The sequence below is a fragment of the Neophocaena asiaeorientalis genome, unplaced genomic scaffold (assembly GCF_003031525.2).
Source record: "Neophocaena asiaeorientalis asiaeorientalis breed wild unplaced genomic scaffold, Neophocaena_asiaeorientalis_V1.1 scaffold46, whole genome shotgun sequence".
NCBI classification, from domain to species: Eukaryota; Metazoa; Chordata; class Mammalia; order Artiodactyla; family Phocoenidae; genus Neophocaena; species Neophocaena asiaeorientalis.
In genome coordinates, this window is record NW_020175393.1 from 362,204 (window position 1) to 379,527 (window position 17,324).

At 34.8% G+C, this 17,324-nt stretch overlaps 1 protein-coding gene across 1 annotated transcript in view; it reads right to left on the bottom strand.

Moving 5' to 3' along the window:
- MLIP (muscular LMNA interacting protein) overlaps positions 1 to 17,324 on the bottom strand; it is a 112,120-nt gene that overhangs the window by 35,951 nt on the left and 58,845 nt on the right. The window contains 1 exon segment of the mRNA XM_024766048.1: positions 8,588 to 8,632. Coding sequence (XP_024621816.1) covers positions 8,588 to 8,632 — 45 coding nt within the window.

The window sequence follows — 17,324 nt, forward strand, 5'->3', positions numbered from 1 at the left end:
ACAACCCTGTGAGAGACTTAGAATCAGTCACGTGCCAAAGCCATACAGTTAATATGTGAACAAGTTGAGGTTTAATCCAGGTCTAGTCTGATCATAAACCCAGGGTTTTAATTACTCTGTTGCCTACTCCAGAGATAGAGACAGGGAGAGAAACAGCATAGAGAGAAACTTAAAATGATTTTAAAACACCCACCTCTCTATAACGTCCTCTGGGCAATCACTAACAAAGTCCTAGTATTTTTATGTTTTTGATTCCTTCTAAATCCATTGCTTCTGTTTTATTTCCACTGCCAATTGCCACATTCATGACTTAGGCCATGGTTAACTCATCACATGTCATTTTACTGTTTTTTTCACTAGTCTTAGTAAATCCAGTTTTTCTTACCTTAAGCAGGGCACAAACACTACATTCAGCCTCCTAAAGGATTCTGTAGTTTCCACAGCCAGACATCAAAATTTATACTGATATTTCTCTGGACTTGGTATAAAATCCAAGAAGCAGCATGATATTTGTGGGGGGAAAGTATAAGGACATAGATTTTGATTTTTGCAATAGTGTTAATAGACTGTATGACCTTGGAAAAAAGCCATTCGACCTGTCTGGACCATCAACTAAAGGATCCTAATCCTCCTGCCTGATTAGGTCCTTTAATAATGAATAATGGCACATTTGATTATTTACATTCCTGCCTCCTCAAGAACCACACCACACAAAGTTATTGCATAAGGCTTAGAACAGACTGCCCTTTATCAATTCCTAATCTATGCTGCATCCTTGCTCATAGTCACCCGGTATCTTTAGACTCCAAGTAGACTGGTTCGCTAATTCTGGCAAACCTAATTTGCTACGTCTGCATCCAAACAAAAACAAAGGAAATTAGATTAACAAGTGAGAAGACTCTAAAAAGGTGAGCTACTCTAAGACGATCATTGCCGGCAACATGACAACTAAACTCACCCAAGGAGGCCCTTCCTTCATTTTTTAGCTGCTAAAGAATCGAAAGATCCAGCTAGACTCGTGAGTGATACAAACAAATGTCATTCTTACAATGCCAGGGAAAGCAACATGATAATTTTCGTTCCAGCCTACGTGGAGAAATAAAAACATGTAATGACTCCCATAGCCAGCAAAAGGAGCACAGAAAGAACAACAAGAAGGTTCTCCAAATAGCAAATTTCAATGTATTATGATGAACCTCCTGAGAATTGATTGACACTGGATGTAAGACTTACCCCCCCTCTTTTGGAGCTATATTTTGAAAAAAAAAAAGGTTAATCTTTCATTCTTGCTAGTAAAATATTTCCCCCACCTTCAGAAAAAAAGCATTATCATTGCAGAAAAGGGTAGGCAGATGTTTTATTTTTAACTGGAACCAGAATACTGTGATTCTGATAACAGAATACTGTGATTCTGTTATTGTAAGTTTTTAAATCTGAGAACCTCATTAGAGCCAGGAGTACATATGGGCTTTTAGCGGATGGGGAGTCTGCCTGTTTATATTCTTCTTGACACAATTCCAAGAGTGCTAGATCCCAACAATCATGGACAACTCTGCTCTCCATTTGCTTTGAAGAGAAGAGTAGTTCACACAATACTGATAAAGTCTTTTTTTAAAAACTGAAGTATAGTTGATTTACAATGTTGTGTTAATTTCAGGTGTAAAGCAAAGTGATTCAGTTATACATATATATGTATATGTTGCTATACATATATATGTATACATATATGTATTCGTGTATGTATACATATATACATGTATGTATGTATTCTTGACATATACGTATGTATGACATATATGTATATGTATGTATTCTTGACATTTTTGAAGTGCCTTAAATACAAAGCAACCATTGTCTTGGAGCTCTGAAGCATTCCTCTATCAGACCATCTATCAGATGCTCTCTGCAGGCATTTTGCCAAGTGAGACTTATTCTATGTCAGTAACTGTAGTGTCTACCCAGATGAATAAGACAGAACACTTGTACTCAGAGGGCTCACAATTCAGGTGAGTTAAGCACAGAACAATCACTGAGTAAATCAAACCACATCACAGGACTCCAGTCAAAGCACTCTAATGCCTCATCTTCTCACTTTGAGTAAAAACTCAAACCCTTACAATGCCTGCAGGGTGATGCCTACAAGGCTCCATATGACCTAATCTTTCACTCTCCAACTAGCTTCTCCCTTTCCAATCTTGTCTCCTGCTACTGCCCCTCTCTCTCCCTCACTCTCCACTCTGGCACACAGTGTGTTCCCTACTCTGGGAGTTTGAACTTGCTCTTTGTGTTGTCTGGAACTCTCTTCTCCCTTTCCAGGACTCTCTCTTTCAATTCTTCAAGTCTCTGCTCAAATGCCACCTTATTAGCAGACAGGTGTTCCCTAACGATCCATGTAAAATATCAATCCCCACCTCCTCTTACTCGCCCTATTTTTTTTCCATAGTACTTAACACAATCTGAACTCAGTTTATGTTTATTTTCTTCCTTCCTCCACTAGAATGTATTTAAGATCTGTGAGACCAGAGATCATTGTTTTGTTCACTGTTATCTCTCCAAAACCTAGAATTGTGCTGGGAACCTAATAGATGCTAAATAAACATTTGAAGGATGAATAAACTAATTGACAGGCAGAAGTTTAATATGCTGGCTATGATCTAATATGGGTCTCCCCTTATTTTTCCTGGACTGACTTTTTGATTACAGTATAACCAGGAAGAAGGAACTTCACCAGATAGAAGATCTACATGCCTTTCACCCCTAGGGGACTAGAAGAATGAATGTGAGCTGGTGACCTCCACCCTCAGAGATAAGAAAGAGTAGAAAGCCGAAGTTATCATCTCCAATGATACAGGAAGTCAAGACCAGGGACCAGAGGCCACATCTTTAAGGACTTTGCAAGATTTTAACTCTATTTTTAAAAAATCATTTCTTTTTCCCCCTGTTTGATTGCAGTGATAAGCAATAAGTCTTAACATGGAAGAAAATGATATCATCTTCTTTGGAGAATTCAAGAGTGGGTGGAACTTGGGAGATCACATCTAACTCTATTATTAGTCTTAAGGGAGAAAAAGTCCAAGAGATACAGTATGTGGAGTCCCGGGGCCTGGGGGCAGGTTTTAATGGTTTGTAGGGCACTGATCCCACTATTCATTTGTGTTTATAATTCATCAAGTATACACTTATCCTTGAATATTGCTATTCGGGCACTGTGAAAATAGATATTGTTTCTGTCCTTTGGAACTTATAATCATAATTCTACGACAACAAGTTGGTACTGCCTCTGGCTGGAGACTAAAGTTGAAAATTAACTGTCAACACTGACCTAGAGAATCCATTATACGGATAATGCCTTCTTAGAACCACATCTTTCATAAATTAACTCCAACTAGTGGACTGGTGTTTTTAATTGCCTTTGACTGAGGTAGTAAGCTCTGGAGTCATGTGATAAGAAAAGAAAAGAAATAAAGAATAGGATCCCAGTTTTCAAGGGTTTATTTCTATCTTTTTGAAGAAATAAGATGTGTAAAAACCAAAAAAAAAACAGCAAGAAAGTAATAAAACACATCATACAGAAAATTCTGTGAGTCTGACTAATTTGATGGATCCAAGGAGTTTGTGAAAGTACCATCACTGCTTCTTTTAGCCATTTGCTTCTGTCTTGTCTATATTCTCCAGTGTTATTTTTTTTTCTTTAGAATTTCTGTGGCAACAAGCTCAGAGAAACTCAAAAACAGTCTCCTAGTCAAGACTGTTGACAAAAGCAATATTTTCTAAATTATTTAGCTGATTCACTCCAATTAATAAAAATTTATTAACTCTAATTCTTTTTTTTAATAAAAATATTATATGCTTGAAGCAAATACTTAAGCTTTCTTTTTCCCCTCAAAGAAACATTTCAAAACACTATAGTACAGAGTAAAGCTTCCAAGATTAGGGAGGAGGGGTCAGACAGTTTTTAATACCACCAATTAGGTGTGAGACTGTTGACACATGGTAGATATCTAGACTTCAGGGTTTTTTCCATCAGAATAATGGAAATAACAATCAATGCCATACTAACTCACAACATGATTATGTGACTCTAACGAGATCATATGCGTGACAGAAATTTGTAAAGAAAAAATATCATAAAAGGAACTTGAAAGGAAAAAAAAAACCTTTCCTTTTTCCTGTTTTTGTACTTTGTATTATATAATACAGAATATTGATATCAAATGATCTAGACTACCTAGACTATCTAGATCTAGACTATCTAGATATCAAATGATCTAGACTACAGGAAAATACTTATCTGATGAGCTTTTTCCAAAAATATATTTTATAATTACTTATGATAGCTGTATTAAAATAAACATATGCAGGATTTCAATAATTATAAACCACAGCTCACAACTCCAAAAATATTTTTTGGAATGTACACAACGCAGATTGGCTAGTTTAAAATATTTCAACAGTTAAAAGAAAATAGCATGACTCAGACCTGAAGAGGCATACATGATAAATGCTGTAGCACTTGAGCATGTAGTGTCAAAGAAAATTAGTCAAGGACAAACCGCCTTCAAGCTTGAAGAAGACATTAGTTCTATGCAAAAGCTTTCAGGGCTGCATTTTCTGAACAACAGAGACCTCAACGGCCCTTAGAAAGATCAGTCATGCACCACTAAAACAGGACACGTCAGTTGGCTTTCAGAACTGGGAACAAAGTATCTGCAAGGTTAAGCGCCTCTTCTGTACAGTGTTCCAGTAAGCTCCATTTTGCTTTTACCTATATATAACCATGTGGTTTATTTTTCAAATCTATTGTTTTGTACTTCAGTATTCCATCTTGGGCAACAATGAGCATTTTGTAGTGGCATGAAATTTCAAAAGCAAAAGCCAAATGTCTCCTAAACCAGGTTCCCTTACCTATTGCCAAGGAAGACCAGTGTTTACCCATCTTATAAAGCCCAACCTGTTTTCCTACCCAGAGAAAAGAGACCCCACCAGCCTCTGTTAATATTATGATGAGTCAGCTCAGCAATTAAGAAAGCTTTGTGAAGGTTCAGCCTAGATCAGGGATCTTCCTTTCCTTTTGTTCCCTTTCTGATGCCAGGGGATGCACTATCCACAGGTGTGAAGCCTCAGGACCCTAACTGATCCTACTCAGCCCCTTCTCTTCAGAAAATGATCACATGCACCGGTGGAAGTCACACTTCCGTAGAGGCCTTATTTCCCAACTCCTTCATCAGCCTTTTTTATTCCCCTTGAATTATTTAAAATCAATAATGATTCCTTTTGAAAGTCATGCGGAACAAAGATGACCACGAACGCTGTGATCTTAGTTGATCTACTCAAACTCTGTGACCCTCTGTTTCTTTATCTGTAGAAAATGGCCACTCGTTAAATCTCAGAGATAATATTTCAGAGACTTTATATGCAATAATAACACCCCCCACCCCATAGGTACAGGGCTACATTGGCAACTTTACATTTTATGATATGTGAGCCTTACAAAAACGCTTTCAGGTTGACAGGGTAGTTGTCCCAACCTCCATTTTCTAGATGTGTATTTAAAACATCCTCATCTCTAAGTCCTTCCCAGTTTTGATGTACTGCATTACTGTTTAATAGAAGAAGAGAAACTGAGGCACAAAATGGTGAACTAGTTTCATAAGGACCCCCAAAACACTTCTCTCTGAGCCTAATGCTACATAATTTGGTTTTCAGAGTAAACAGTGGAAATATTTTAAGAGTAATGGGCAAGGTCATATTTCTTTTTTCCTTCCAGTGTTGAATGGGGACAGTTGCAATGTAAACAAGCAAATAGCTAAGCCACGTTAAAAAGAAAAAATATGAAAAAATGTTATATTCTTAAAAAGCCAAAGCTCAAAAGCAAAATGGCTTCTGTGTTAAGCTTGTGCTATCATAGTGATTCAACATTTATTTTCACTTCAATTTATTACATTTCTCCCCTAAAATAGGAATCAAAAAATTTTAATTCCTTACTTTATGCAAAATATACAATATTTACTTACATAATTTAACTATAATCTATCATGTGTTCCCCAAAATCTTGTATTTATGTGCTATACACATGTACACACACATATAAACAGAAAGCAATATGTATATGTGTGTGTGTGCTATCAGAATTACCTGTCATATGGCATCTATATGTATAGTATATGTTATAAGCACACACACATACTGTGTGTGTATATATACATATTTGTTTTTCAAAGGCATACTTATTTACTGAAATTACTCAGAACTTAACCCTGAAGAGAGTTCATGATGGCAAATATTGGAAATCCATTAATAAAAATATAATTCATTCATAAATTACAATGCGTAAGAGTGAAAATATTACAAATCTTTAAAAAAGCAAATCCATATAGCATCCCTTGCATGTAATTACTTCTACTCTATTCTATATTCACAGAATGTAAATACAGGGTTAATATCATGAAGTAGAAGTCAGTGATTGAATTGAATAATTACATCCATCCAAGAGATGTTCTTTTTACGTGTGATAGCCTGCTTGATAATAATCCCTTCACAAATCTACCTAGATCTCAAGTGAATTTTGGAATTAAAACTTAATTTAAAACTTGGTTAAGAAATTCCTTGAACTCTCTAGAGAAAATGTCTAAAGTAAATGCAAAAATAATATCATCAAAGTCAGTCAAAGCAACACTTCATACTTTTCTCAGAACACAAACATCAAATTCATAGAATTATTTGGCAAAAAAATTCACTTATTACATTTACAATGGGTCATTTATACTATGTCTTAATTTATGAAATCATTATCTATATTTGCTTCTTTGAAATAGTTTCTCAAAATATTGTCAAGAACTGATATTTATCTATCTATCTATATATGTATATGTCAGTCTGATAATATATATTCACACACATTCAACATCTAAAATCTGTTGTATCTATGTTGAGTATACAAAATATTTCTTACTTTTCACACATTACTCTCAAGAAACAAGTACATATGTCATTATTTTAAATATTAAAATAGTTGTAACAATAGTTCCATACTAAAGTGGGAAACTGTTCAACTTCACAATGTTATTGTACCTCTTATCTCCATGGCAACTCCTTTGCTCCCCTGAACTAGTAACCATGGACTCACTGCCTTAGAGAGGCTTGGACAGAGTGTAATCGTTGTTCATTTAGAAGATTGAAACCCAGTCTCCCAGATTCTTGACTTCTCCACTGTCAGCCCAGTAGTTAGCGTTAGAGCAGGAAGTAAAAGATGGGTCTCCTGGCCCCGTTCCAGCATTCTTTCAACTATCCTATACTGCTGCCCACTATTCTAAATCAACTGACACTAAAATTACACTTCACACATACATACATGCACACACACACAAACACACCCCACATACACACTGGATGTATAAACACCAACATGCCTAAGCCATTTGCTTCAATCATGCTATTTTAAGAGTCAAACTACACTTTTTATGATTTCCCAGACTACAAATAAAAATATCATTGTCATTTTGGCATGATAATGACAAGATGACTTGTTGGCTATGGATGTAGGACACAGAAATAATTGCTTAAAATAGGGGGAAAAATTAGTATTAAACTGATTTTGTCTTCTTAATGTCTTACAGTGCTTTACTAGATATTTTCATTCAATTTTACTGAAGGTGTTTATAATTAATTATAAACAATAAAAATTAAAAGATAATAAAGAAAATATTTAGTAATATCTAGGTAACATATCATGGTTCCAATTTGCTCATCACTGTAACAATAACACAAAACACTGTTAGAAAAAGTAATTTTCCTACTTAATCAAATTTTTATCTATAAATAACAGATTCTAGAGCCTACATCTGTGCTGTCCTACACAGTAGCCACCAGCCCCCTTGTTGGGTCCTTGAAATGTGGCTAGCCTGAATTGAGGTATGCTGTAAATGTAAAATACATAGCAGATTTCAAAGACTTTATCCCCCAAAAAAGAATGTAAAATAATCTCAATTTTATACTGATTATATATTGAAATGATAATGTGTATATAAATAAAATTTATTATTGAAATTAATGTGACCTATTTCTTTTTACTTTTTTAACGTGGCTCTTAGAAAATTTTAAATTACAAATGTGGCTTGTATTTGAGGTTCACACTATATTTCTATTGTTCGTCCCTGGTCTAGATCATCCACATGCTAATCTTCCTGTCTGAAATATCTCATTTCCTCAATTGCAGAACCTACTCTACATGATCAAAGGCTACATTGTCCTTGAACCCTTTTCTGATCTCTCCCATCCGGAAGTGAGGCCTTGTCTCTAACCTCTATCGGCATCTTCCTTCTGGCCTTGCCCATTCTATCCTAACACCACTACTAGGATGCAAGTTACTGGCAAATAAGTTCTATATATGTTTTTATGTATGTCTGTGACTTGCAAAACAACCACATGGAGCTTTAGTAAAGCATCGGTGAACTTTTACTAGACAAGTAAGCAAATAAACTTATATACAGTCAATTTGTTCTCAGTTCACATTTGTTCATATAAAGCTGTCTTAAAAGATCAGAATTTTCTAAAGTACCAGGTCTATGTCTAGTAAGAGGATACGTACCAGCTGACTCTCAGATACCGTAGAAGATGGTGAGGCGAGGTTTGCCTGCAAAATTATAAACGTAGTGTTTATTTAGTGAAATTCATAATTTAGTAAGATAACATATCTATGTTTTTAAGTATTCTGAAGTTTTTTATTGCTAAAATAACACATGTCCCTTGTAGAATTTTGACAGGTATTAAGTAAAAGAAAAAATATCATTATGCCACCAAAAAATGATTTTTTTTACATTTTTGGTACGTTGCCTTACAATATTTCTCCTACACATTTTTATTCAGCTCACATAATAGTAAATATGATGTTTTCTATGTTGCTTTTCCTTAGCACCTTAACACAAGTACTAGCGTAAGACATCAAAAATTCTTCAAGGTGTAATATGTCATGCTCTGTATACTCCGTATTTTACTCAAACTTACCAACATTGTTAGCTACTTATATTTATGTACAGCAAAATGAAACAAATAACAGATTTTTTCATTAAATTACTCATATTAGAAAACAAAGTTTTCACGATTTCATGAAAAAAATTATTTAATTGCTTTAAATTAAAGAGGAGGCTAATATTGTTTCATCATCCTTGGTTCCTGAATTTCACTCCTTTCTTCTGGATTTAGTTTTCTTCTTGCTGAAGTAAATGCTCTGGTAGTTTTTTCAGAACTTCCTGTCTTGGGCTTTGTCTGAAAATGTTTTTATTTTGTTCTCATCCTGAATGAGAGTTTACTTGGACATAGAATTCTAAGGTAATAGTTACTATTTCCCAGCATTCTGAAGACTGCCCACTTGCTCTGACTTCTGTTACTGCTATCAATGTAAACGTCATAACTTGGATCATCTGTCTTCACATTTGCTTAGTGTTTAAGATTTTTCTCCATGACATTCTGTAATTCCACTATGATGTGTCTGGGCATGGACTTCTTTTTATGTACCCTTTTTGGGGGCTTGGTGTAGTCCTTCATTCTGAGAATACATATCTTTCTTCATTTCTGGAAAATCCTCCAGGAATTACTTCAAATATTGCCTCTCTCCCATTATATCTAATCTCTTCTTTGGAGCTTTGATTAAATATATGTTGGGTCTTCTGAATCCATTCTCCATCTCTATAAAATTCCCTGTCATATTTTTTATCTCTTTATGCTGCATTCCTGATCATTTCCACATATAAGCCTGACGGTTGACACATTTTTCTTCAGCAGTATATTAATACATTTAACATGGCCATTGAATTTTATATTTTAATGACATTATTTTTAACTTCTAGAAGTTCAGTTTGGTTCCTTATCAAATCTTGTTTATGGTATCTGTAATTCCTTTTAACTATTTCAACATTTTATTATATTTATAAATTCATTCCAGATTTTTCTATAATCTCTCTTGGCTAAATCCCTTGTTTCTTGTATCTGCTGACTCTCCTTCATGCCTCTGCCCTATGATGTTCTTTACTCATTTGATGGCTTTTTACTTTTGATTTTGAGCTCCTCTTCAGTCAGGATAATTTCAGTGATGATTTCTGTAGGTATCTGAGAAACCCTGGGTTGGGAAACCATGCCTACAATACATTTCACATTTGCCCTAATGGGGGGCCCAGGTATTTTACTGATTCTGGACCAGTTTCCATTTTATTTCATCTCCCTCATATTCCTGAACTTACAGGGTGGCAGGTCCCCACATCTTCAACTTTCACAAGTTTAGGACCCATTTTCTCATGGATGACTATATTACCACCCAAGAGTGTAGATTAAAGATGGTGGGAGGATTTATGTCTACTTCTATCACATGCTTCATGGCCATGTGGCCTTCTAGGCTCGTGGATGCACACAAAGGATTCATCCACAGCTCTGACTCATTATATAGTGAAAGTTAAACTCTAAGCTCCTGGCTACTGTCACCTGGGTTCTGACATACCTGTGTTCCCCCAGAGCTTAAGCTTCTTCTTAACTTTCCCACCTGGAGCTCCCTCTTCATTTCTGACATTCACAGTTACTCTTTCTTTCTTGTAGATTGGGTTACATACATATATTTTAATAGTTATGTTTTCTCAAGCTTTTCTGCCCTTGAATGGGAGACCAGGCTTCCACATCAGGGAAGTGGTCAACATACAGATGCACAATCATAAATACACTTGGCTAACACATGATAAAGTTGTGTCCCTACACTATCTCTATTCTTTTTGAAATTGCAGATATTTTCGGGGTTATGACAGATGTGTCAATATTGCTTTTACTCTCTGAGAAGTGAATGATAACTGAAAGCTGAGTGGTTCCTATGGTATCGCCAAGTACATAAGAGTGTGAGTCACCAAACATAATGACCAGGCGCCTGCTGTCCTTCTCATACTGTGTCCAGCATGGTTTGTTTTTGATTTTTTGACTCACGACGTTCTTCACCAGGATGGTCACTGCTCACTGCCATCTCTGCTTGCTCTACAGCAGCAGTATGTCCTGGATAATTGCTCCCCACCTCTAATTGCTGTGGACCAGGTTACCGTGCACTGAGGTTCATGGTTATTCTGTGCTGCAGAAAATTACCCTGCAGAATGCCTATCCCAGTGATTTTTCAATTCACCTAGGGTTTCATTTTTAACCTCATAATGTAATATGAGTAATAACGATTTCTTCTAATGTCTTAGGATCTTTTCCTTTTGGTTAATTCTTCATTATTGCAGTAATGAGAGAATTCTCTATGAATTCCCTAAGTTAAATGACTTCTATGAAATATGCTGAACTGAATGTATCTTGACAGGAACAAAATATAGTTATATTTTTACCTTAATACTTATAGGAAAAAAGAAGTCACACACTAAAAATAAAATATTTGCACAATTTAACTATATTACTAACATTTTTCAGTACTTTGTGCTAAATAATACCAACTATCATAGGGAAAAAAGAGAAAGTGCTCAGGCAAACACATTAATTAAATTAGGGAAAAACACAAATATCTTAGTATCCAGTCTCCATAAGTCCCCAAAATTTCTTCACTGCGAATTATGACATAATAATAAGGTGATTTACACATCCCCAGTATATTTTTATTTCATCTAATATAATGGACTTCATATCACTATTATGAGAAACTATTCCCAGAGGAAAAAACAGAATTAAATTTGAACCTCAGGGTAGAGTTAATATTTATAAAGCTACTGCAGATCCTTTATCAAAGAAAAAGAATATTGGCTTATGTGTATCATCACAAATATAACCAGATGCTTTCAACTAACCCAGTTGTGTCAAACTCTTTGAGAAGCTTCCCTTCCCTCTGCTTGCCCAATACATGTTAATGTTTATTAAATTCTGTAGCTATAGTTATGTTACAATATTGCAGCAATGATTTTTGAAAAGTAAAGAAAGATTGTCTGGTGAGCTGAGATTGGAATGGTGAGTAGCAAGAGAAGGCTACTATATTTAAAAAACTGCCAGTTGGTCAACTAAACTAAGGAAGAGAAGCAACAAGAGGTACCTAAAAATAAACTTGAAATTGGACTTGAACAGCACTGATGTTTTTAGTCATTTGTTCTATCCACGCTAATACTAACCATGGAGAACATTAGAGATGAGTATAAGAATGACTCTTGTGTGAAACAAGATCCCATAACCTATATTCTATAGCCTTTGACATCATTTTAATTACAAAAGAAAAAAAGTGAGAGGAAGATAGAGTAGGAGGATTTTAACCAGCATATCACCATTAAAAAACAAACAAAACTTTAACACAAACAGAGCAGTCAAAAAATTGGGAAGTCAAAATTTTGTATTTCAAAGAAAACCTATTAAAGCGGTAGGTTATATGCAAACTGAAAGAGTTAAGACTACGGAAAGAAATGAAGATTTAAGAACCACTGAAAAATAAATTGCTACACAAAGCCACCACTTAGGCCAAGCCCACTTTGGAGAAACCATTTTCTTCTTCCAAAGACTTCATGCCAGAGGCACATAAAGTATATCCAAGCTCCTCAGCTATTGTCTAGAGTTGCTTTTCCTTGCAATCTGCAGCTTTTCCCCATTCTCGACTCATGGGTGTCAGGCATCACACTAGCAGACACCTTTTGGGAGATTGGGACAAAATCAAATTGTACCAGGTAAAAAGTGTTGAACAGTTACTTTTGCCTTCTACCCTATGTACTTCTACTTTGGGCAATATTTTTTTTCCCTTTCAGCAGTCATGTCCCTCTTCCCTGAATATAACATCCAATTCAATAGGATTAAAATGTTTCTCTTTGACCTTTTCCCTGTTGACTTTAATTGTCCTGAATTTTCTTTTCTTAAGGCTCAAAGAACTCTAGTTAGTGATAATGTGCTAATTGAATTATTTTAGTTCTCCCAGATAAGACTGATCTACAGACAAGGAAAAAGGTAAAACTTAAAATATCAACAGAGCCCCTAATAATCCCTGAGTTGCTGAGCTTGGCATTGAGGAAATATAAAAGTATAAGATGATAAGACACTGTCTTACCCTTTAGCTAGAGAGCATTCCTATTATTTGTACATAAGGCACTACTCAAAAGATTGAATCCAAAAGAAGATGAGGAACATATATACAATGGCCTATTACTCAGCCATAGAAAAAATGAAATAATGCCATTTGCAGGAACATGTATGGACCTAGAGATTATCATACCAAGCAAAGTAAGTCAGAAAGAGAAAGACAAATAACATATGATATCACTTATAAGTGGAATCTAAAATACGACACAAATGAATATATCTACAAAACAGAAACAGACACACAAACATAGAGAACAGACTTGCAGTTGCCAAGGGGGAGGAGAGGTGGGGAAGGAAAGGATTGGAAGTTGGGGATTAGCAGATGCAAACTACTCTATATAGAATGGATAAACAGCAAGGTCCTACTGCATAGCACAGGGAATTATTCAATATCCTGTGATAAACCAACACGGAAAATAATATGAAAAAGAATCTATATATGTATAACTGACTCAATTTTCTGTACAGCAGAAGTGAACACAACATTGTAAATCAACTACACTTCAATAAAATTTTAAAAAGTTGAATCCAATGGTGAGCATTTTAGGCACCAAGGACAGAGAGATATATGTATGAGACATCATATTTTTCTTGCTTCATACTGTTTATTCTACTTGTAGACCTTACCCTATATGAATATCTCACTAAGAGCTATATTATGAGTTAGTGATATATCCCCAAAAGGTCTAAATATAAAAAGTAGAGTTGAAAGTATTTAAAAAGTTTGACTCAGTAACTTAGGGAATGATGATGCCACATTGTTATGAACATAATTGGTAGGCAGAATAAAAGGTCATAGTGACCAGCGACAGTCACAGTTTACATGTGCAAAAGAGGAATAAAAAATCAGATCAAGGGAAGTGTGGCTGAAATATGGCGCCTTCATTTTTGGTGACATCTAAAATGATGAAGGGAAGGACCAAGGCATAAAGGATGTCTCATTAAATCATTTCTCTTCTTCCTCATTTAGCTCAGCCTATATAATTACCTTCCTTTCCCTCCTCATCCCCTCTCACACATGCATACCTTGGAAACATTTCTGAACAGTGGAAAAAAATTAAAAAAAAAGGAAAGAAAGACAGAATGAAGAATGATCAGTAGAGTAGAATTTCTTGCTTATATTATTCACAACTCATCAAATCTCTGGTCACAACCTATAGAAGCAGATTTGGATCCATGTCTGGATTTAAGTAGATTGGATTTTTCACCTCTTACTCTTAAGATCTATGGCTGCATTAGGGCACATCACCTCTGAAACACTCCAGCATAGCAACGTTTCCAAGCATAGCAACAAGGGGACTGTGTGAGGTGGCTTAATTGGAGAAGATGACCTTTATTTGAACATCTGTATATAGAGGGAAATATTCTTAATAAAGTTTGACACATTTTTCATATTCTGTGATATTTTTAAAGCAATATGCTTCCACTGTAATGATATTTTTCTGTCCCTCAAGCTCATTAAAATGAGATTTTACCTCTATGCTATATCATATTCAACAAAGCTGTCTTTGTTAATTCTCTGGCACTTAAAAGTAACTTCTTAAATGTAGAGAGTTTATTAAATAAGTTGTTATCAATAGAATGTGACTCCAAATGACAGTTTTTTGATAAACTAGTAATAGGTCCAAATATTTGCCCTATTTTCTGAGGTTGCTCTTTATTAAGAAAGCATACTGTGGTTTTGAATTACATGAATGAAATGAATTTATACTGGTAGCAGTTAATGAAAAATAATAAACATTTACTAAGGCAAGTGTAATGCAAAGAAAAAAAAATAACACTCCCCTCCAAAGATGATAGAGTGAAAACAGAATGAAATAGAAATTTAATTAGAAAATTCATTCCATTACATAGAGGGAAGGAAACTCTAAAAATGAGTGCCATGAGAAACAATCACTTGTAGATTAACTGATAACTTATGAGTTAATTTACATGTAAGCAATAATTTAAAACATTAGAAATATGCTAAACATTATCATCTTAGAAGTTGTCACCAAATATGAAATTATTCATTCAAAGTTTAAGCTGGAGTTTACTGGGGATGAAGAATTAATTTAAACCCAGAATATGAATACTAATGGATAAAATATTTAAGGAAGACAAATTATTTCTAGCCCCTGTTGGTACACGCAAATAATAACAACAGGGGCTTTGACATGCGGAAGATCTGGGTTGGACTTTGCCTTCTCTGTGACTTTGTTTCCTCCTCCATAAAATGGAGATTTGAAATAATCATACCCACTTCATAGGACTGGTATAAGGTTAAATGAGATAGTTAAAACTGATTTGCAAGGTAAGAACTCAAAACACTAGTTATTATGATTGTTGAATTTGGCATCTGTTAAAAACAATCAAGTGAAATACGAATGATAAATTATCAATCCCACAGGTGACCTGTGGAGATCAGGACCACTCAACGTGTTTGTTCGCCTTGTTTAAATTCTATGACACTTAAGAGAACCTCAATTAAATTACTTTAAACTGCAATTCAAGTACATGATGAATTGAAGAAAAACCTGGACTTTAATTAGTCTAAGTTGAAGGTCCTTTACTGTATCTGGCTCATCCTAAAAAAAAGACTAAGTGAAATGTAACAATATGTGCAATCAAGATTAAGAAAAGGAAATGAATTGTTTTACATGGATTTTTTTTTTTGATAAAGGAAAGTCAGCTTTTTATCAAAGTCCCCTAAAGAGGAATTAGTCATATCATTTCTCATTATTTAATTAAACCACTCTCATCATCCCAGGAAAATTGGAAATCCAATGGACATACTGACACATTGAAAACTAGCAACTTTGTACATTTGTTTTAACATGAGCCAGTGCTCTGGCTAGCTCTCCTCCAATTTCTGCAAGATTGCTCTTTCCTATTTTGTTTACTGTCTCCCACATGGTATGTTCCAGAAATGGGGGCCTTGCTGTTCTATTCATCCCTCACACCTCAGTGACTCCACGTGAGTACTGGGGCATGGCAGACACTCAAATATTTGTCAAAACAGTGGAAAATTGAATAATAGAGCTAGGAACTGACTACAATTTCTACTCATCACAATTCACAGACTATATACTATACTTTTAAAGAGCCCCCAGAAATAGGGATTTTGAGTGGACTGTACTAAGCAGCTGAGGCCACCCTCAAGTGTAACAAAACTTTTTTTCTTGGTTCTAATTTAAGTCTTCCCTTTTTTTTCTCTGTGGTGCAGACATTGGTAAACTGCATGATCCCTGCTTTAGAATAGAATCTAAGAAGTTCTACAAAGGCAATGATACACCAAGTCCCAGCAGCTGTATATGGTGAAGATGCCTACTTTCTTCAAAGTTTTGAAGAGAGATGGAGGAATATTGAAATGTTACAGTTTGTAGGATTCTCAGATTTGCTTTTGAGTTTCCATGGGAGAGGAAGGGAGAAAAATGTGGAGATTAATTAAGGGAAAACTATTCAAGTTGCACTTAATATGAGGCATTTGTATCTCTGCTAATATGAATATTAGAATTTCTAGAAAAATATATTACAGTGTCAAGAGGAGAGATAAATTAGGAGGTTGGGATTAACATATATTTACGCACTACTATATATAAAATAGATAATCAACAAGGACCTACTGCATAGCACAGAGAACTCTACTCAATACTCTGTAATAACCTACATGGGAAAAGAACCTGAAAAAGAATAGATATATGTATAACTAAATCACTTTGCTGTACACTGGAAACTAACACAACATCATAAATCAGCTACACTCCAGTATAAAATAAAAAAAATTTAATAAAAAATAATTTTAAAAATTTAAAAAGTTTTTAAGAAAGAAAATATTACAGTATCATTCTTTTTTAAAAATCAGGACTTAGTGTATTCAAGGTCAATTGTTGACATATGATTAAGGCTTATAGCTAAGGAACACTTCTGTTCTAAAATTTCATTTTTCTCCTCAAAAACACTGCATCAGACATCACTTAGTAAATGTAATAACTGAAGCCAAATATTTACAAGTGTGACTTTTCTCTGATGGCACCAAAAACTGGTTTTCCTATTCCACCATAAAATCATCCCATCTAGTCTTTCAAAAGACATGGACATATTTGAGGTGTCACAAACAACAATTCAAATGTCATTTTGTGAGAGAAATTAATAAACAAAGCTTTTCCAAGAAACCAAATTTAATCAAAGCCAATAATTTTATCTGAATTAGAGTTTATATTTGTTCGAGGCTATATTAAATCTATTTGATGATTCACTGTTAACTTTGAATGACT